A 20,632-nucleotide genomic window follows, 5' to 3' on the forward strand; every position below is an offset into this window, starting at 1 on the left:
GGAGCCTGGAGACAGTTTTGCCCTATAAGGAAATTATTTCAGAGCTGCTTTCTTTGCAGGTTTCATCAACCCTCCTTTGAAGCCCAAAGTTTTGACCATGACTGGGCAGACTTCTGGACTAGACAACCCTCACCTCTCAGGCAAGGTGGCAATTGAATGAGCCCAGGGAGCTATAACATGCCCTTCTCATGTTTAACATTTATCAYGGCAGCTGCTCCCCGTTAGCCAGAGCAAACTCAGGAGCTGCCTGTCCGGCTGGCTGTCCCACTGTCTCCCTTTGTGGGAGAGTGCTTAGGAATGTGCAATGGCCTCTCTCTACAAGCAGGGCTCTTAGCAATTTATAATACCTAGTTGTGTGGGTGCAGGGAGAGCTGCACTGAGTAGCTGAGATGTCCAGCACTGTGGGTGAGGAGGACATGGTGATGGGCACTGTCTGTGAGAACCCAGCTGGTGGTGGGGCTCTCTCCAAGGCTGACGTCTCCACAACAGGGAGGCACCAATGTGCTCCCCCTGCCAGGCAGTTATCTCAGGAGCTGAAGGTTTCGCCCAGGCCAGCTGCTCCCTTCCCACCAATAAACGCCTGACGTGTCACTTGCTTAGCAGAGGACCAGAGGAAGGTGGCATGGCAAAAAGAAGGGAAGCTGGGATCATGGGCACCTCCATCTTTATGTGTCTCTTCATTATCCTCCTCACGGGGGGCTCCCCAGCAGGATGTGCTGATGACGAAAGCTCTGCATCCCATGGTAAGTGAACTTCCCCCCTAGCTCAGAGAGAAGACTGGATCTGACGGGGGAATACCACAAGGGTTTCTAGGGTGGAGAGGTCCATGGTGATCTGCAAGGGGAGTGGAGAAGAATGCTGATTGAGTCTTCCTTATGCTGAGTCCGCTTCCTCAGGGTGTGCTACGCAAGTGTTGTACTGAGAGAGGTGTGCTGAGAGTGCAGACAAAMATGTAAAGGCTGGGACACCTGTGTGTGCGTAGGGAAACTTCTTTGAACTGYTCTTTATGTTTCYTCTGTCCAACTCTGACCTTTCCTGTCCAGGCACAGCTGAAAATGCAAAGCTACTTGTGCTGTTGAACAATACAGCRGATGTCAAAGCCTTCATCAGTGGCRCGGAGGTGGCAGTCATTGGATTCTTCCAGGTATGTTCAAACCACCTCCCTTTTTCTAGATGTTAGCTGTAGCCTGGCCTGGTGGGAGTGTGGGGCTGGATGTGGTATAAACACCTTCTAAAGGCAGCTCCCTATCCAGAAAGATGCTGAGGCTGTAACAGACACGTGGAGGGATTAGGCGACAAGCCACAAGGAGAATGCCAGGAATTTGGTCTATGTGTAGAAAGAGCGATGGAGCAAGGGAGGAATGTGTAGGAGTCTGTAGGAGCCCTGGAGGAGGAAAAATGGAAATGCTGCAGGGGAAACAAAATGGGAATGCAGGTGGCTGAGAAATACAGTGAACTGGCAAGGGGCAGTTGGTTGCTTTAATCACTGAAGAYGAACAAGGCATTCCCTACGTGACAGAGCCGAGGAAGCCATGTTTCAGAGAGGAGGGCTGGTGTGCTTTTTCTGAAGTCTAAGATAATTTGGGCTGAATCTGTAGCCTCCCCTTAGAGTGGATATTAGCATGGTCCCTCTATGTGGCTGCTTTGTTTCGCCAAAGTTGATAGCTTTGGGATCTCTGCCTCTGTGTGTCTAAACTCAGTCGAAATTGGCCAACAGTATTAAAGAGTGATTGGGAGGTGTGTGTTCCCTTTCCCCAAAATGGCATGAATATTTTTCCATAGGAAACTAGACGAAAACATATATTGAATTATAGCAACAAAAAGCAGAGGCCAAGAGAATTCTTACTATTTCTAAGTTTTCCCACTGCACCTTTTTTCACCTCTCCTTTAATTTTGTTCTGGGTTCCTGCTGCCTATGTACTGCCTCATGGCTTCTGTCAGAGAGAGGACTTCATCCATTCAAAAATAACTCCTTTCCTCCTCCTGCCCTATGCCTGAGGCTGGAGGGCAGCCTGGGGAGGGAGTCCTACCCTCGGTGTAGGGCAAAGRCATCTCACAGCACATCACAGAGCGAGGAACAATGTTTCTGCCTGTGCAGCATGGGCGGCAACGAGTGTGTCAGTGTGGAGGCAGGTGCCCYGGGGCAGTGCTACGCACTGATCAGAGAGCATCAGCCGCTGCAGGGTGTGCAGCTGCAGGCATGCAGAGCTCCCGCGGAGGCTACTCGTGATATGTTTTGGCAAACCGGCGAGGCGTGCTGCGTATACAGAGTGAAAATGCTCAGATGTCTCCTTCACAGACGGTAACTGTTTGACCTCGTGGCCAGGCTGTACTCAGGGCCTCGTGGCCTGCTGTCAGCAGAGGCCTCGCACTGAGCTGTGGCAGGGATAGCGTTTGCTCACCGGGCCAAGCAGCGCTGGGGCACGGCCACCAGCGTCTTGCACCACCACAGCCTTCCTCCTGCTCTGTGATTTCATCCATCAGAGTTAACACGACACTGATCACATCTGGCATGCCAGATCCTAGAGCAGGGAGAGACTACCATGGTGTCCTGCACTGYGGGGACAGCCTTGGTGGCAGCGAGYGTGAGGCAAAAGCCAGGGATGTGTCTGGCATTGAATGTGTGAAACACAACAGGGCTGCATTTAAACAGTACGTAAGGAGGTATGTGTGCCATGAGGGCTAGTCTTGGCCCTCTGCCCGAGACTAAATTCATCCAGATAATGTCCATGTTCTCTGTTCACTGTAAATCATTTCTCTGCTGCAGCCTTTCAGTTCACAGCAGTATGCAGCTCTGCAAGCACTGTGTGTAATGAGCATGGCCTCCCTTACCGGGAACAGTGTGCCATGTTGGAAAAACAGCACACTGCTCCAGAAACCCAGCGTGCACGTGTGATAGGGTCAGACTTGCCCTGATTAGACCCCATCTTTCACAGGAATGCTCTAAAACTCAGTGAGCTTATTTCCATGCCATACTTCAGCACTCTCGCCAAAGCTGTTTTGATGTGCTGGCATTTCCAAAACAGGTCACGAGAGTTATTTTTCTTTGATTGAGGAAAGAATTTTGTTTTCCATTCTCTTTGGGCTTGCAAACAGCTGAGCTGACTGTTGAAATCAAGAAGAAAAACAAAACAGTTTCCAAGCAGGCACTGTCTTGTGCATTTGAATCCAATAAGTAGAAGTATCAAAAGATACATTGCTCAAAAGTTTGCAAAGGAAATAGCAATGGAAGCTTTAATATAGGCTAGGGCTGTAGCTAATGCTCTCACTGCACAAAAGAAAATGGATCCCAAATTGCTGAGAAATTGCATATTTCCACCATTTAATATATCTGTACTAGCTACTTTTTAGAGGATATGTTTAGACACTTTTTTAGAAGGAACTAGGGTGTTTTTTGCTAACAGAAGCCATTAAAAATGGTAAACCTTGACTCCAGAACCAAGAGGTTATCTTAAAATTATTATATACATATATATGTATATAAATATGTAAAAGATGTGCATATTTAAGTGTGATACCTCTCAATTCTGGATTTTCTCCCTGCCTTTTAAGAGCTCTAGTGAGCATGGGAATAATAAACAAGGTTTAAAAGAAGTAAAAGCTGAGATTTCCGCACCGTTGTAGCTGCGTGGCGGTTGTGGTTCTGAGACGAACAGCACGTTTCCCAGCGCGTGACAAAGTAGGTAATTGGCACCACCGCCCCGGTGAGGGCAGGTGGGCGTCAGGCGGAGGCATCCCTGCACAGGGTCCCCGCRGCGCGGGAAAGGAGACCGCGGGAGGGAAAGACGTGGGGGAAGGGGATCTCCACCCYGGCTGCAGGACCTGTTTTTAATCCGCCTCCTCACCCAGGGAAGCTCTGTTTCTGCGAAGGGCCCTGCGGGGGGGATGGACGCACGCATATGTGTGCGCGCACAYGGGTGCACGCATGCAGTCCCCGTGTCGTGCCACAGCCCTGACGAGCCCCGTCTCCTGCTGGGCCTCGTGGGGCAAATGGAGGAGCGAGAGAGAAACCGGGCGCAAGGGCTGAGCTCCTGGGGGAGYCCTCTGAGGCTGGGGCTCCTGCCCAGCCCCTCCTCGCCCGCTGCCAGCCTGGGGCGCCCTGGGGCTGTGGAGCCGAGCTCGCCCCCTGCCTTCAACCCAGGCCCGGGGCAGTGGGGCAGGCCGTGGGGTGAGGAGGGGATGTGGTGAGGTGAAGGGAACAGGCTGCGGAGTGAGGGGAAAGGCAGTGGGGCGAGGGGAAAGGCTTTGGGGCGAGGGGGAGAAACTGTGGGGTGAAGGGACAGGCGGTGGGGGGAAAGGACAGGGGGTGAGGTGAGGGGAACGCTCTATGGGGCGAAGGGACAGGCTGTAGGGCGAGGGAAYGGGCGGTGAGGTGAGGGGGCCGGTCTGCGGGGTGAGGAGACGAGCAGCAGGGCGAGGGAGGGTGAAGTGGGGCGAGGGGACAGGCTGTGGGGTGAGGGACGGGCAGCGGGGCGAGGGGGAAGGCCGGGGGCGAGGGGGGAACAGGCCGCCGGGCGAGGGGGCCGCGGCGGGCGCCAGGCGTCGCCCTCGCACCACGTCCAGGCGGGCTGCGGGAAGCGCTGCTCCTCATCCTCCCTCCTCCCTCTCCCCCTCCTCCCTCCCTTCCKTTCCTTCCTTCCCTCCCTCTCTTCCCCTCTCTCCCTCCCTCTCCCCTCCCTCCCTTTTCTGCAGGAGCTGGACGGTCCCGAGGTGTCCGAGTTTCGCCGGGCGGCGAGCCTGATCCCCGAGGTGCCCTTCGGCCTCAGCACCAGCCCGGCGATGCGGTCCCAGTACAACGCCACGGCGAGCACCCTCGCCCTCTTCCGCAGGGTGCGTGGGCCCCGGCGGCCCCCTGCACCCCCGTGCCCCGGCCCCCACCCCCCGCGCCCCCTGCTTCAAATCCAGGCGCCCGGAGCGGGGAGAGGGGCACTCGGCCCCGCAGCCAGCCCGGAGGCCCGAGGCCTGGCGGCTGCGCTGCAGGTGCAGAGGGCCCCATGCCCTGCGAATCCCCCACCTGGCGTGTGGGACGCAGCGGTCTGGCCACGGTAGGACAGTATCCTCCGTCATGGGCGGAGGATATTTGGAGAGGAGAAGGCAAATGTGCCCTGGGCACGCCGCGAATGTTTGATAGGCAGCGCTTGTGCAGCTCCCCGAAAGCCGGAGGCGTGTTGGAGGTGCAGAGGAGGTTGTTACAGAGGCCAAGTGTTACCTCTGTGCCTTGCGACGAGCTAAGCCGGGCAGATCTCAGGGCTATTTCCAAGGAATGCTCAGTTCCAGAGAAACATTAAGCTGTACAAAAGAATATATTTACAGAATTAATATTCAATAGACATGACACTGCCTACTATTTTTAGTGAGAGAGGCTTTAGAACAAGAGCTTAAGATGACCTATAATCCCATTACAAAAGAAATTAAATCTCTGGGCAGTAGTGATAAAGAAGAGGACTAAAGACTCTTCATCTCCGCTTAGTGCTAGCAAGCCAAAAAATGCTTATCRCTAACAGTCAGTCTACCTTCACACCTAAAAAGCGAATCTGTAGAACTTCCTGCTTCAGAAYGGTCTTTTGCTTTTCACTTGCAGAGCCTGCATCCCTAAGACATGCAGCACTTATTACACTTGATGAGATTCTCCATTTTAAATGTGTGCCCTGTGGATCTGGTTCAGCACCCAGTGCTTTGCAAAGAATGATGGCTGTGTTTCTGATCAGCAACCAGCCTGGAGCTCAGTGTTACTTGGATGGTGTTCCTGTGGTTTTGGAAAGACTCCTGAGACATGAAAAGCATCTAGAGACCATGCTATAATGGATCAACACAGCAGGCTTGAAATCAAACCTTGCCAAGTGTCGCTTCAGGCAGGCAAAGCTGTCGCTCTGGATACACACTTTTTCCATTGTGACTGAAACCAGATCCATATTCTGTCCTTTCTTAGTTCTTATACTTTGGGGACGGACCCTTTAAAAACATTACTTTGCAGTTTCTTAGGGATGGATGCTGCACAAGYTCAAACTTTTGTTGACTCCAGCTGTAATTTTGGGTGTCTCACTGAATTTGAAGCTATGTTTGCTCCAGTTTGAAGGGACATTATTGGGAAGGGTCTTGTACTTGCTCCAAGAATATTAAAAAAGCTAAGAGCAAGTATTCTGTTGCTTATATGAATTACCTTGTATAGCCTCTTCTCACAAAAGCGTGACCCGTGAAAACTGGGCAAGAAAGGTGTATCTGAGGGTGAGAGGGCCCTAGGTAGTACAAGATGTTAAAAAAGCACATAAAGTGCTAGGTCAAAGGAGCTCTAAGCMCACTAGGAAGCTCTACGTGCTAGAGAAACTAAGTATGGTATCTTGGTCAATATCTAGATCTAGGTTGTACAAAGATTATATAAAGCCACTTTGTTCCCCTCATTCATTGATTCTCATYGTTTCCTGCCCTGTGTTTACCACTGGCCAAATAATACAAGGAGCATGATCTAATAATGAGCCACGGGYGGGCAGGGGCCTTTCATTTAACTTTTTATTTGCCATATACAGATGTTTCAATTTAAAGCAACATCCATCTCAGTTGTGGTTCTTAGTCATGATGATTTTCTTCCAAAACATTGAAAGGATCCTTTTTTTTTTGCACTGTGACAGATATTAAGGATAACTGCATTGAGAGAGTGTTTGATAAAAGAAAGCGGTGTTGGCATTTGGATAATACTTAATCTTCCCCGTTAATGGTCCAACTTTTACAACCAAATGCTGGTACAACAGAAAGAAAAACAAATCAACAAACAAAAAAACAAAAAAAAAAAAAAAAAAAAAAAAACAACAAGAAACATACACCAACCAGGTGAGATGTGGTTGACAATTCACTTGCATAATTTTGAATTTTTTCCTAAATTTAAGTTAGGCACATTATTTTTCCTTTTATTCCTTGCTGAATACTATGTAGGACTAAGGAGTAAGAGCTAAAAAAGAAAAGAAAAAGAACTGGGACAGGTACTTGCAATCAAATACTTATTTGAAGAATATAAAGATGCATGACCAGGATAGCATAATCAGAGGTATAACCACTTCTTGTTTGCAAAAGCCCATGAAAGTCAAGAGAAGGCCTTCTGTGGGGTACAGAGTGCTTTAAATTGGTTCCCAAGGCCTGTCTGGCCTCACCCATACAGATGTTGCATTGGCCTGATCCCATCACTAGAGTGGAGATGTCTTTTCATTTTATGCTGGAGCAAGTCTGAGAGAGGAATCAGACTGCACAGTCTGAAAAGCACCAGTTTGGGTGGCTAGACAGAGTGCAGTGGTCCCCTGCCAGATGAAAGTCCTTGGTAGCGACCGCAGAACAACAAAGGGGGCTTTAGATGTCTGCACACCATGAACACAGTCTAGAAAAACTAACATGCATTTTCAGAGTATGTACAGATGCAGAAAATAAAATTGAGGTATGTATCAGTACATTTCCTCAGCCCCAAGAACCTCATACAACATATATATATAAAAGGTCTTCAAATCTCAAACTTTGATCCTGTTAGATATCATAGCCCAGCAACCCTACGGCTCAGCTCAGTCATCTCCCATGGTCCCATCTATCCACTATACAGCAACTGTGCCCCTCTGGTTGGTTTAGCTATTATTTAATGCTTGCCTTCTTTTTCTCTGTTTACCAGGTCAGCGAAACCTCAACAAATTAAACCACCATTTGAGTGGGTGGGTGAAGTGTGGGGAGATGTGTGGCAAGATGGATTTTCCTCTAAAGCTAAAATCTGCTGGGCTTGTTTTTTTTTCTGCTGTGCTGGAAAAAAAACTCGACTTTTTATTGGAGAGATTTCGTGCTTGCACAGTGTTTCCAGGAAATCCATACAGGCTCATGCCAATGTTTATTACTTTTAGAAGAAATAGAATAAGCAGATGAAGATTTTAAAGAGCGATGAAAAGCCAAGATCGATGTAAGGAGTAGGCTGCTTTAATAATCTCTCCCCACAGCCCCTAGAAAAGTTTATCAGCTAATCCTCCCTGTCTCCAGTGCAGTAGGAGCTGATACTGTGGGGAAATCTGGCATCCCCAGTAATTTCTATTATGCCAAAGTTTGCCTTCGGAGACTGACGGAGGGTAGGAGAAAATTTTCTCCATGCCCAGGTAGATCTATAAATCTAATGGGTCTGGACCTCGCAAAATGGAGATTATGTTGTGGGCAGGAGAGGAAAGTGGTATCCCCAGAGGTGTCTGTGTGCACTTATGATGAGTGTCCATCCACTCCTCTGGAGGAAATACTCATGGAGGGGACAGCTATGACTGTAGGTATCTTTGCATGTCTTCAGGCAGATGATGACCGGAGGTATCTGGATATCATAGACGAGGAAGAAATCAGTGCTGAGAAGATGGTTCATTTCATTCGGATGAATGAACTCCGACTGGTGACTGAGTACAACCCTGTGGTAATTACTAGCTCCCCACAACCCCTGCCCTGGCATTCAACCTTCTCCTCAGGCCTCCTGTGGCCCAGAAATTTGCACATGCAGATGTGTGCAACTCCCAGAATTTGCCAGTTCAACTCCCAGAATTTGCCCATCTTCACTGCCCCTCCACCTGACTCCCCTGGCAATTGCAAGGTCCCCGTGTCTCTTCCTTCCTTCTGTGGAGTACCAAAGATTATGGTTTTTAGGCTCYCCTGAGATCCCAGCAGTTCACTGGGCTGGTTACTATGGAGCCAGTGTGTCCCAGAAGCTGTGATGGACACAAGGCTGAGACTTTTGTCATTCCTGTTCTTTTTTTCTTTCATTTTTTTTTCCTTTTTGTGGACTTCTGAATAGCTACAGTAGTGCTGAATGGGCTTAATTTAATTAAAGAAGAATGGCACAACCTGTTTCAAAGCTGTACGTTTGAAACTGGTGCCAAGGATCACTAAGAGGGCTGACCATTCCCCAGTTCAGGTGCAGCCTGCCAGCAGAGAGGAGGGCATTTTGTTTTGGAAATACTCCATTTTGTTTCCAAGTGAAATACTGTAGAAGTTCTGCTTNAAAAAAAAAAAAAAAAAAAAAAAAAAAAAAAAAAAAAAGAGTACTTTTGGTTTTCATCTTGATAAGGGATGATAAAAAATATTTCAAAATCATAGACTATTTCCTGGGACAGAAAAGCTATTTCCTGCCCAGCTGTCTTCACAGCCCTTTGAAAACACCCAAATAATGGCAGCAGGGATATTCTTGTTATCTTTATAAACACCCAGTCCTTCTGAATCCTTGTAATGTTTTAGCCTCCCTTGTGTCTTTTGGCAATTCATTAGAATATTGCTCCTTTTCATGCATTTCTGATGATACTTTGGGCTCTCGCAATGCTGTGTCCTGTTCAGTACTCAGGCTGTCTTTCTGACCTAGAAGTCCCTGAGCGATTCAACCAGTCCCCTCCAGTATGACCTGCAGTATTCATGTTCCAGTTTTCTCCTGACCCTCTGGAGTACTACCAATATGCTGCAATTAACAGTGCCTCCTGCAGTCCAAGGCCTGAAGGCCTCCCAGCTCTGCTAATGTAGCTTGGATTTTCATAAATATTTATTCCCAGTGCATATGCTGTTTATATTTAAGAATGTTACAGGTCAGCAAAATGTTGGGTCACATGGATCAAACTAAGCCCTGCCAAGAGTTTCTAACCCTATCCTGGGGCCCTTACTGTTTCGCCCACATACTTTAGGCAATTTTTAGGCAATGATTATCCTGTGTACTTTCCAGAAGAGTCGGATGTGATCCAGCCATGCTGATGAACCTACGCTAATAAGCCATGCTGATTTCTCTTTCAAAAGGCTGTGTGAACAAACACACCTTTGCCTGGTGTTGCCAGAGCAACTGGTGCACTAGTCCTGCGCCTTCTCCACCCAGCCTTGTAGTGCCCCTTGCTGCTGCCTGGTTTCATCCTCTATTTTTCCAGTCCTGTCCTCTYGCATGAGTTCTTCTAACACTCTTCAGCCTTGATTTGCATCCCCTCTACACTATCCCATGCCCCATCTGCACACTACGCAGAAGTTAAGTGGTACCAAACGCATGGTAAATATTAGGCTAAGGGGAATTCCCAGCCACCAAAAAACTAGATGCACAGAAGTGTACTTGCAGAAGTGTACTTTCTGACTCCTTCACTATTACTCTTGGAATGTGTTGAAACTTTCTGTTTCTTCATAAAAGTGTGGATGGGGAGCAGGGCTCAGGGCAATCTGTATCTCTGTGGTTTCAGTAGCACAGGGGAGGCAACAGGTCAGCTGTAGCCTGGCCAGACTTCTGTTTAGTTTGAGGGAGAGGCTGCATTGCATGAAGAGGACAGGAGAAGAAGCGAGATGACAAATTGCCCAGTACCTGGAGACAGAGCAATGACTTCTTGGTCAGTGCCAGCCCCAATCTGCTCACAGAGGGCCAACGTATGCTGCCTGCTTGGCCCTTCCTCAGGGGATGGAGCGACTGCCAGCTCCAGGACTTTTCCCAGTAGAGAAAGCAGTGTTAACCCTCAGGGCTCCTGGCTACCCAGCTCCTGGGGCTGCTGAAATGAGGTCTACTGGGGGCTCCTCACTAGGTACAGCTTAATACTCAAGAAAGTTAATGAAGGGACACACCAGTCCCAGCACTACAAATCCTTCCTACTTTCTTGCTCCCATTTTAGCCAGGTGCCAGACCTCAGTGATTGGGTGCACCATGGTGGTGCATGACTCTGATGGTTTAGTGTTCACTGGTCTTCCATCTCCACTTCCTTGCCCCTGTAGACTTCAGCTTCTGTATCCAGGTGGCCCCCTTGCCTAGTCACTGGCCATCCTAAGGCCTTATGATCTTAAGACTCTTGGCTCAGGAATAAGTGAAATCAGGAGATTAAGAGTTCCTTCAAAGAACCCAGACCTGATTCCTCCTATTTCAAAGAAAGCTGTGCTTGCAAGGGTTATTAGCAAAGGAGCTTCAGTTAAAATATGAGAATTGATGTCYGTCTGGCAGTACATCCAACGCAAATTGAATATTCTCAATCTCTTGCCTATGTCTCTCTCTCTCTATGTTGGTAATGACTTTGTTTTTGGCAGACAGCAATTGGTCTGCTGCACAGTTCTGTCCAGTTTCACCTCCTCCTGATCACAGACAAGAGGTCCCCAGAGCATCCTGAGCGCATGCGCAGATTTCTTGAGGCAGCAGAGCTCTTCCAAGGGAAGGTGAGTCCAAACAGAGATTAAACAGGATCCATCAAGGAGAGAAGGGAAAACAGTGATTTATTCTGTGAATGGGGGGACATCATCTCCTACCCTTTGCGTTAGTGAAGCAAAAGCCAAATGGGAGGAAAAGAGGATTAACTGGATAATCAAGTGGAGGGATTGGATCTCTTAATCTTCTGCCAGTTTGCCTCCATATGGGGAAAATTTCTTTTGTATCCTGTTCCCCCCACACACTTTCTTAGTAGGACATTTTGTTCTTCCTTGCTTCTAGTCCAGTTTTGTTCCCTTTCAGTTGGGAGATGACAAACAGCTGCTGCAGTTCAGTCTCCTGACAGTTACATTCCACTGGTGTGAGAGGTGATTTTGTATATATAGCCTGTGAGATGCCAAGGAGCATTATRTAAGTGACCAGATAGTAATTAGTGCCATGGTACTTCTTAACTCTTAGCCTTCTGGTTGGGTCCTGAGGAATGGGCTATTTTAAAGGAATGGCAGATGGGTTTGTCAGATTTCCCACAGTAAGGTGATGGAATAGATGATGACTTTTAGAGAAATTTCCTCTAGTTCCCACCCCTTTGCTAACTCCCCAAATAGTAAATCTTTTCATGGCAGCAGCTGGATTATAGCTGTGTCCAGGGAACAGAGGAAGGAATTGGCAGGCCAGTGAAGGATTTGGAACAATGAGAAGGCATTTAGGGCAGGGGAGAATGGCAGGTGGTGGGGGCAGGCAGAAACTCGCAGCAGTAGAGGATCATGAGGGTGGAACAAGTTGGGTTTTGGGAACAAGGATACTTGCAGGCAGCTGCTTGTGTTATTGAAGGATTAAAAAGCAAGTGTGTCCTCAGCTTGAAATGGAGGGGCTGCCTCAGAACCATGTATCCTCAAAAGTCTTGAGATTTGTTTGTGGCAAGACTACTTTGGACCTTGAAATCTCCCACCTGTTGGGAAGAAACCAGTCAGAAACCATACATCATAGCCAAAAGATATCCTGAAAAGTGTTTTTCCTTGATAAATCCATACTGAGGAAAGAAAACTCCTTTCTCTGAAAAATTCCATCCATCTCTTAGGAGATGTGTGCTATAGTGACACCATTATTCCTGTCCTCCATGAGCTGCAGTCTGATACAAGTCTCCCCCCCACCAACTAACTCTTCTAATGCAGTGCATCGCTGTTCAGCATCACTATCCTTTGCTGATGTGGATGCGTCCAGTTTTCACTTCATGTGACAAACCCACATGTCTGTGGATGTGAGTTAATTTTCCTAGAAATACTTTACAAAACATTGGATAAAATGTTGTACTGAAGTCCAGCTGATTTATTAATTAGCCACAAGCCAAATCTAGTTTCTTTATTATTATTATTATTATTATTCATGCAGAGAAGTTTCCCATCACATTAATAGAGTGGGAGTTTGCCAGAAGGAAATATTGAGACTAAATATGTGAGGATTTGACTATTACCATTTCACTACAGTAATACTGTAAGGTACATAGATGAAGTGATTGAGAGTATAGCAAGTTTTTTCCCTCCAAAGAGTTGCACTCTGAGAACTAAACTGTGATTTCGACTGCCTTTTAGTAGCTCATAAATTATCTGTGCATAAATGCAAAATTATTGAATTAAAATGCAAGATTATTGAATTAAATTTTATTCAGAATGACTGACAAATAATTCATAGCCTGTAGCTTGGTTGTCTGTGCGTTAGTATTGTCAGAAGTTCAAGCAGGGAATCCTTGCTGTCCAGTGGAGAGGTGTTCAGGTTCCCTGTAAGCATGTACCACTTAAGCCTGCAGTGTTTCAAGGTGACTGCAGAGTGCCAGAACAGAGAGGGGAGACTTGGTGCATATTGTACCTTTTCCACAGTGACAGCACAGAGCCCATTCATAGGCTTGAGAGGGTTCCCAAGCAGTGGAGGAGGTACCAGTCCTTTCACACAGCTCTGCTGCAGTCTGAGAGAAGAAAATGGATGGTGAAGGAGGTGATCCACTGCCAGTCCCTGGATTATGGTTCCTTTATCTCTGGTTTATGGTCTTTTCATCTTTGACTGAGAGGAAACTCAAGCTTTCAACTGGAGAACCTGAAAATAGCCTGAACCATACCTTGAGCAGTAGTGACTGTCTGAAAACACTCTAGATTCCTCTAGACATTATAGTGGAACTTGAAGRCTATAAAAAGCTGGAGAGGGAAGTGCTAATGTTAGATAATGGTAAGTCACCAAGAGCTGACAAGAATGAAAGGAAATAAGGTAATTTTCTAGCAGACCTTGAGAAAAAAATTGTAGATGGGTAACAGCAAACAGACAGAACTTAGAGTACTGCAGCTGCAGGAGAGAATCCATCAGCCTTCTTGGAAAGATCCCATTGCACTCAAATATGTGCTTATTTGGAAAAGAACTGCCAAAAATCCAGGCTTTCTGCTGGAAAGGAAATAGCAGGATTTGCATCACTGAGCCAAACTAGCATGGGTGTCTTCAGTTTTCTTTCCACATTATCAGAGCATAACATGTCAATTACAGCTGGTGAACTTCATGGGTGTTTGTAGAAGTTTCAATAAGGTTATTTGGGAAATAACAAAAGCAGCTTTTGCTACAACTGATATACTTGCTATATAATGTCAAAATGATGTGGGTAATGATGCTTGCAAATTCACTTTTAACTTATATGTGGATCCCATTTAGAAACGAATTCTGAGAAACTGCTGAGTATTCTTTAGGAATTCTTCCATGGACATGAAAGGACAGTGTCCTTCCTCTTGCTGACAGTCATTTATACACTTTTTATCTTTCTTACGAGACACTGATGTCTCCAAAATTGAGAGAGAGAATATTTAGACGTCTTTTTTAGCCATAAACAGGGAAACTTGTAAACATGGATTGTCTAGATCACTTGATAGATATCCGCAGTAAAGTTGTTTTTATAGGCCTCTCTTTTTTTAAATCGTGACTAATGTTTTCATTTTCCTTTGATTTACCAGAAGCTATGTGAGAAGTTATTCAAACTTAAGAATTTGATCTCTTTGCTTATGCAATCTTCTCAAAGAATGAAGGCTGTATCTCTGTAAAGCTCAAGGTCAAACACTGGGTATGAGGCTTGATCATTCTTCCCATTTGCTTTCCTTAGAGGAAAAAAATAGCAAACATGAAATTGGCTTCTACCATTGGAGTACTAGGCTCAATTAAATCAAATTCCTTGAGAAATAACATTCCATATCCTATTACTTACCAGAAACTTCATGTTCTAAAAGCACTAGGCTACGAATCAAGTTGTCAAGACACCAAGACAGCATCAATCTGCAAAATTATCTGAAAAGGAGCTTATTTTGAGAGATAGTGCACAGATAATATTGCTYTATGTTTGGTGTTCTTGGAATATTGTGTGGAGAGAAGAGTTGGTGCTGAGAGTGCCTCAGACATGCAGCATATCCTTCACTACCTCTAGTAGCAGGCCTCTGAAAACAGGCAAGAAGACTGGTACAAGATGAAAYAATTTTGTGGAAAACCAAAGAAAACAGCTATTGTTCAGGATAGTTCAAGAGAGAAAACAAACCTTCTCTTTTGGATGAAACTATTGGTTTCTGGCAATGATATGATAGTTGGCATCAGAAGTGGGATTTGTTTTGATGAACTATAACTTTGTTAAGTGGTCCTAGCTAAGGCCATACACTCTTTCCATCACTGGTGGAGAAGGACAGGCATGTCCTTTCTTCCCTTCTAGAATAGGTGGAATATCCACAAAGAGTTTTTATTTTCTTATGGAAATGTAGAACATGGTTGTCCTAAATATGCAAGAAACATTTCTCCTCAAGGAAAATGCAAGAATAGTTTCAGATCTAGCCTCTTAACTTGATCTGTGAGGAGGTTGGGTAACATGTCTGGCTTGTGAATAGTCATCATCATATCACTTTGAGGACACTGAGGAAACCAGTCAAGGGAYCATGCGTACAGCAGAGTGAATTGCTGAAATTATGTATCACAAAAATTATTTCATCTGAGAAAAATTGTTCGTGTTTTCATTTTGCCTTCTGTCTCCTTGAATGCTGGGAAAGTTTTCAGTGTGGCTACAGTACTGGAAGCACAGTGGCTCCTATCCACAGAAGCATAAGGGCATAGTCAGGGTAAAAGACCTGTTGTTTTCTTGTAGAGTGGTCAGTATAATTTTCAATAGTTGCTGCATTCATTCTTTTCATTACAGCTGGTTGGGAATCTTTCAACAAAATGAATTCATCATGAGAAAACACCAGTCCCACCAGGAGAAMTCAGTCATGGAAATGTCCCTATTTAGAAATATATTTGGTTTCCAGCTGCTGAGAGATCAGGCTTCCTGTGTTTGTGGCCTCAATACAAATCCACCATACTGACTGCCTCAAAGTTGTAACTGCATGGCTACACAGTCTTTAGCAGGAGCATATCTGGCATAGGATGCATAATTTATTTTTTGTTATTGAAACAAAAAAAAGTTGTACCATATCACAGCTTTTATCAGGAATTAATCATTCTTATAGTCAAGTGAAGGTATTAAGGTGTCTTCTTTCAAGTGACAATGGATAGATACAATTGCAGTCTGTCCCATATTTCTGGAATATCATTCACAAGAGGGTGATACTTTTGCTGTACTTCAGAACCCTGAAACTCTTTGTGCTAAATGTGAGTCACTAGACACATCCAAGTCAAGAACTGTGAATGCTGTCTTAGCCCTTTCAGTTAATGAGTCAGTTGTTTGTGTTTTAGTTCTTCTATRATAGAAGCAAACAAAAACTGTTTGGATATCTAAATATCAACCTTTTTTTAAGTTCTTATTCTGTTCTTGTATTCATAAATAAAATGTTTACAGTTTTTTAGGTTTGGGATTTTTAACAAAGGCTGGAAATTTCATTAAGAGAACAATATTGACTAAAGTTTATGTYACTATTTTAAAAAGCTATTACTCTGTTTTAAAGCTAAAGAGTTTTAGCATACAAAATGTTAACATTTAACAGTGCAGGAATTCTAATTGTTTTTTTTGATTAATTTCCTGATTGACATTTGATTAACAAAATACTTTTTTGTTGCCTATTGGATCTTTCAAAGAGAAAATCGAAAGTTGATGAATGACATATGACAATGAATGACCAAATGACATAGACATTTGGTCAAAATGTGGTACCATCTCTTCTACAGTCCCTCTGAGGGTACTTCCCTCCGACACAAAGCTCTGTTTCCAGCTCKCTAGTTGGAAGGAGAACCCTAAAAATAACCATTGTTCACATTCCTTCTGCTCCATCTGAAAACCTGATGTTTGTCTCTTAGGTCAGATCCTTCATCACAGATCCTTTTCTTCAGTTTGGCACTTTAAGGGGATTGCCTAGTAATCCATSTCCAAGTGCAGTCATCTCATTCACTGGCTATACTTTGGATATAATCTCATATCTGGCCAGCGACACATCACCAAGAATACTGTGTCTGTGTGTTGATTAGGTGAGATGATATGAGGATGCATACTAAGATTATGTCAACTTAGTGTGGAGTTGAAATCATGTCCCTTTCCCATGCATAGATTATAGATTCTTGTGTTGGGCCAAAATGGCATGAAAGTATACTCTCCCAAAAGGATGAATTTAGCACTCTGGGAAAATGTCCCCACAACCAGTCTGCTCATCAGTTTATTGCCTTTGAGGCACAATTAACTTCTGAAAGAGAAATTGCATGAAATATCAGACATACTCAGTGAAAATTAACAGCAGTTAACTCTTCCACCAGTCTAACTGTTCCTTCTTCCCATAGGCTTTTGCCTAACAAAATTTTCTGAAGAAACTTTTTTTTTTTATAAAAAGCAAATTTATTAAAGTGAAGGATTTGAGATATACCAGGTTTATTTTTAGGAAAAAAAATTTTTTTTGAAGTAACTTGAGTGCTTTGATTGAAAAGAAAATAGTGAGTCACAAGCTGAGAACTAGACCCATTATCCTCACAGTGCATTTCCTTTTTTAAAACTTTTTTTCTTTTTTTGTATAACTTAAGGCAGCTAAGATAAAATGACATATATTAACTGGATATTTGCTTCTTTGGCTTGGATGTCAGCTGCCAATGGATAATATTTAATCAGATCATTGAATAAATTTCTCAATTTGTGCATTTATTTTATTTTATGCAATTTATATATAATGTTTGCAATGTAGCATTAACAGATAATTTAACAAAAAATTTTGAGATGTACATATTATTGATAATCTTTCAGGGTCCAGAATTTTAAATGTTTATCAATTCCTGCTGCACCGTGTAAGATCACAGATAAAACCTACATCAAAAATGATATCATCAAGTTGGTCACCAATCCTTGGCTTAATCTTGCTCTCCAAGAATGTTCAGGAGCCCAGAAAACTGTAGGCCACTCTTGTTCTGGCTTACTCACACTTGGTCTTCTCTCAACAGTTCTGAATGATGTTTCACTGAGCTGGTCTATGTGGGCATTGGTGTCTTGCCAACAGCTCCTCCCATTTCCCAAACCATTGCACCTTCATGTCTCGTCACTGCAGCTAACTTAAATACATCTCATGTTTGGTACTCTAAATACTCTTTCTTGTCCTTCCTGGTTCCTGTTCCTCTGGACTTTACTGCCGTATTCTTGCAGCTGAGTTTGGTTCTCCATTCACACACAAGGTACTTTTTTTACCCTGCTGCTCTGGGTCTTGCAAGGATGTGATCGTCTTATCCTAGTGACACTCAAGTGGAGGAGTCAGCTTATTCTACATACTCCACCAACAGCAGACATCTTGTTTCCACACCTATTAAAGAGAATAAAAATGGAGACCACCTTCCTGTCACAGAGTGGGTACATCTTAAAGAAAGAAAAATTAGACACTTTGCTATGTCAACCTGGACTTGATAAAATATGAAAAAATGTAGTGCATAGAACAGTTAGACATTGGCAAGGTTGTCCTAACGAAGTCTGGTACATCTCCTCAGATCTAGCCTAACTTATTGCAATAATATCACTTAATCTTTGTATGATCACTGTTTGGGGATCTGCTTTCTCTCTCAGTCTCTGTTTTGCTCAGCCTTTCTCTTTCTTCTCACAGATTCTCTTTGTCCTGGTAGACAGCAATATGAAGAGCAATGAACGAGTGTTGTCATTCTTCAAACTGAAGAAGTCCCAGCTGCCAGCTCTGGCTATATTTCACACACCAGATGATGAGCAAGATGTATTGCCTCTGGATGAAGTCTCCATTGAGCGTGTGCAGGACTTCTGTAATATTTTCTTACAAAGAAAGCAGAAGGTAAAAGGGAACTCTTGTACAGTCTACAGGAAGCTGGCCCTTGTGGGAAAATGCTGTTGCTGAAAAAGCTCTTGAGGAAAATACCCTCAGTTGCTTGATCTCTTCCTCACCTCCGCCACCTCCTCTTTCATTTTCATTTGTACTTGGATATCAGAAAAGCATTAAGTCTAGAGCAGAGCAGAGATGGATGTGTTTGGAGAGCCTTTTTCTTCATTGACCTCTGCCTTCTAGTCTACAACAAGTAGATTTCACTGACCTCTGTAAACAGGAAAAGGTCTTGGTGGAAGCATATACTTGCTGAGAGTAGCAGCTGAGAAGACAGGYGGAAGGATGCTTTTGGGCACTGGGAACGGGGGAAGTGGCTGGCAGCAGATGGGAGGGGATCAGAGAGACAGACAATGGGTATAGAAAGGAAATCTGTCAAGAAGGCCACAGAACAGAGTACACAAAGACTCAGGACTCTACCAGAGCTCTTTACTGGGGAAAGGACAATTTAATCTACATGTTCATCCAATGTTAGAGTTCTCTTTTTTTCCAAAGCTCACCTTGATATAGCACAGAGGCCTCATATGTCAGTGGCCTATGTTGTGCAATTGTATCATCATAGAATGATAAGGTTGAGAGGGACCTCTGGAGATCATTTAGTCCAGCCCTCAGTGTAGCCCCATACAGGGATTGAACCCATGAGCTTGGCATTAGCAGCACCACGCTCTAACAGAGCTAAACCTGCCCCCAATTGAAATGGGATAGGCAGGGCAGTGGTGTAGAGACCAAGAGGAGGCCTTTATGTTGGCTCATTTCCTATCATCACCATTTTGAAAAACTGGACAATGTTTGATCTACTGTGTTTTAGAAAGAAGAGGAATCAGACGAACCAAAGGAGAAAGCCGTCAATGAGGAACTCTGATTCCTTTCTCAGCCCACAGGATGACTGTGCCCAGAGTCACCTGTTCTTGATGTGTGAAGAATTCACTAAGCTGCACTGATCAGGAATTTCTGGGACAGTAGGAATAAGGGCCAAATTAACCATGACTTCCTGTCTCCTTACCATATACATATATGCTGTCTATCCCCTGTAGGAATCTCTCCTCCCTACTCATTTGCTGGCTCTAACTCTCTTTTCTCTGTACTCCAGGAACACTGTTTTTTCTCTACACTGAGTCCTTCCATGCCACCACTATCAGAGCAAAGGTTTATACAGCAAAATGGTAGTATCAGAGATACAGCCTGTAGCTCCTAGAGAAACTGTCAGGTTTGTTTCCCTCATGATGGTTCCTTCCTTCTCTTCTGCTTTTAGTGCCAGGCTGGCATCCCCTGTCAGTCCCTCCAGACATTAGGAACAGATTGGTAGTCTGAGGTCACATGAAMTTTTCCATTTATTTTACTAAATAAAGCAGAAAGTGAATAGCCTGAATTTTTATGCAAATATGTGATTTCCCACTCCCCATGTCTTTCACTTAAGGACAAAGTCTAAGGATTTCTGAATGGGAAGCTCAGAAATCTTCTCTCTCTATTTAACCAGGCTTGCAATGCCTAACCAGTCAGATCAGTTTCTAAGGGTCATTCTTCATGGAACTGGACTCAGGACCAACAGGTATTTCCACAAGAATGAGAGAATTCTTCGAGGGTATGGGATCGGAACAGCACTAGGTACAGCACGTTAGAGATGGTGCACCAAAAATAAGCGAGTTTGAGATGCAGCTCTAGGCTAAGAGGAGAAGGAGTTGTGGTGGTAGTAAAAAGCTGAGTTGCAAAATAGAGGATATCTCAACTCTGCATTGATGGGAAAGGCTGTTGTCTGTTTATTGACCTTAGATATCTGAGGTTTCAGTGCTGGAGAATGGGGTGGGGAGTTTACAGACCAGATGAATGAGACATTTCTGTTCTGCTCTAGTAGATGCTTGCCATAGGTTTGTCTCATACTTGGCTCAGTGTCCTTTGGCATTGCATACAGATGCTTCCACCAAACAGTGACTGCATTGTCTCTGTGGGCCTGAGAGACTTGACTTGAGGCGGTGTGCCTAAGTGGCTGAGAAACCTCAGCCTTTTCCCAGAGATCAGACCAGGATGGAAAAATGGGAATAGAAAGGAGTTCTTGCAGGTGAGGTAAACATGCCACAGAGGGAGAAATCAGGAGCTAGATTCCTGATCCACTCCCTGCCCCAGCAGGGAGGCTGTTAGTACAATAGAAAGGCAGGTGCCCCACATTTCTTTTGCCTTTTCCTTGTGAATC

The 20,632-nt window shown here is 44.7% G+C and overlaps 1 protein-coding gene across 1 annotated transcript; it reads left to right on the forward strand.

Annotated features, from left to right (window-relative positions):
- Nucleotides 1-423: 423 nt before the first annotated feature.
- ERP27 (endoplasmic reticulum protein 27) lies at nucleotides 424-19,389 on the forward strand. Its single transcript, XM_085321229.1, has 7 exons — nucleotides 424-743; nucleotides 1,044-1,144; nucleotides 4,693-4,830; nucleotides 8,297-8,413; nucleotides 11,023-11,148; nucleotides 18,202-18,399; nucleotides 19,253-19,389. The coding sequence occupies exons 1-7, from the start codon at nucleotides 500-502 to the stop codon at nucleotides 19,304-19,306; spliced, it is 978 nt and encodes a 325-aa protein (XP_085177355.1). The 5' UTR covers nucleotides 424-499; the 3' UTR covers nucleotides 19,307-19,389.
- The last annotated feature ends 1,243 nt before the right edge of the window (nucleotides 19,390-20,632 follow it).

Source organism: Rhea americana, unplaced genomic scaffold, assembly GCF_003343005.1.
Source record: "Rhea americana isolate MKP2758 unplaced genomic scaffold, rheAme1 scaffold_69, whole genome shotgun sequence".
Lineage (NCBI taxonomy): Eukaryota > Metazoa > Chordata > Aves > Rheiformes > Rheidae > Rhea > Rhea americana.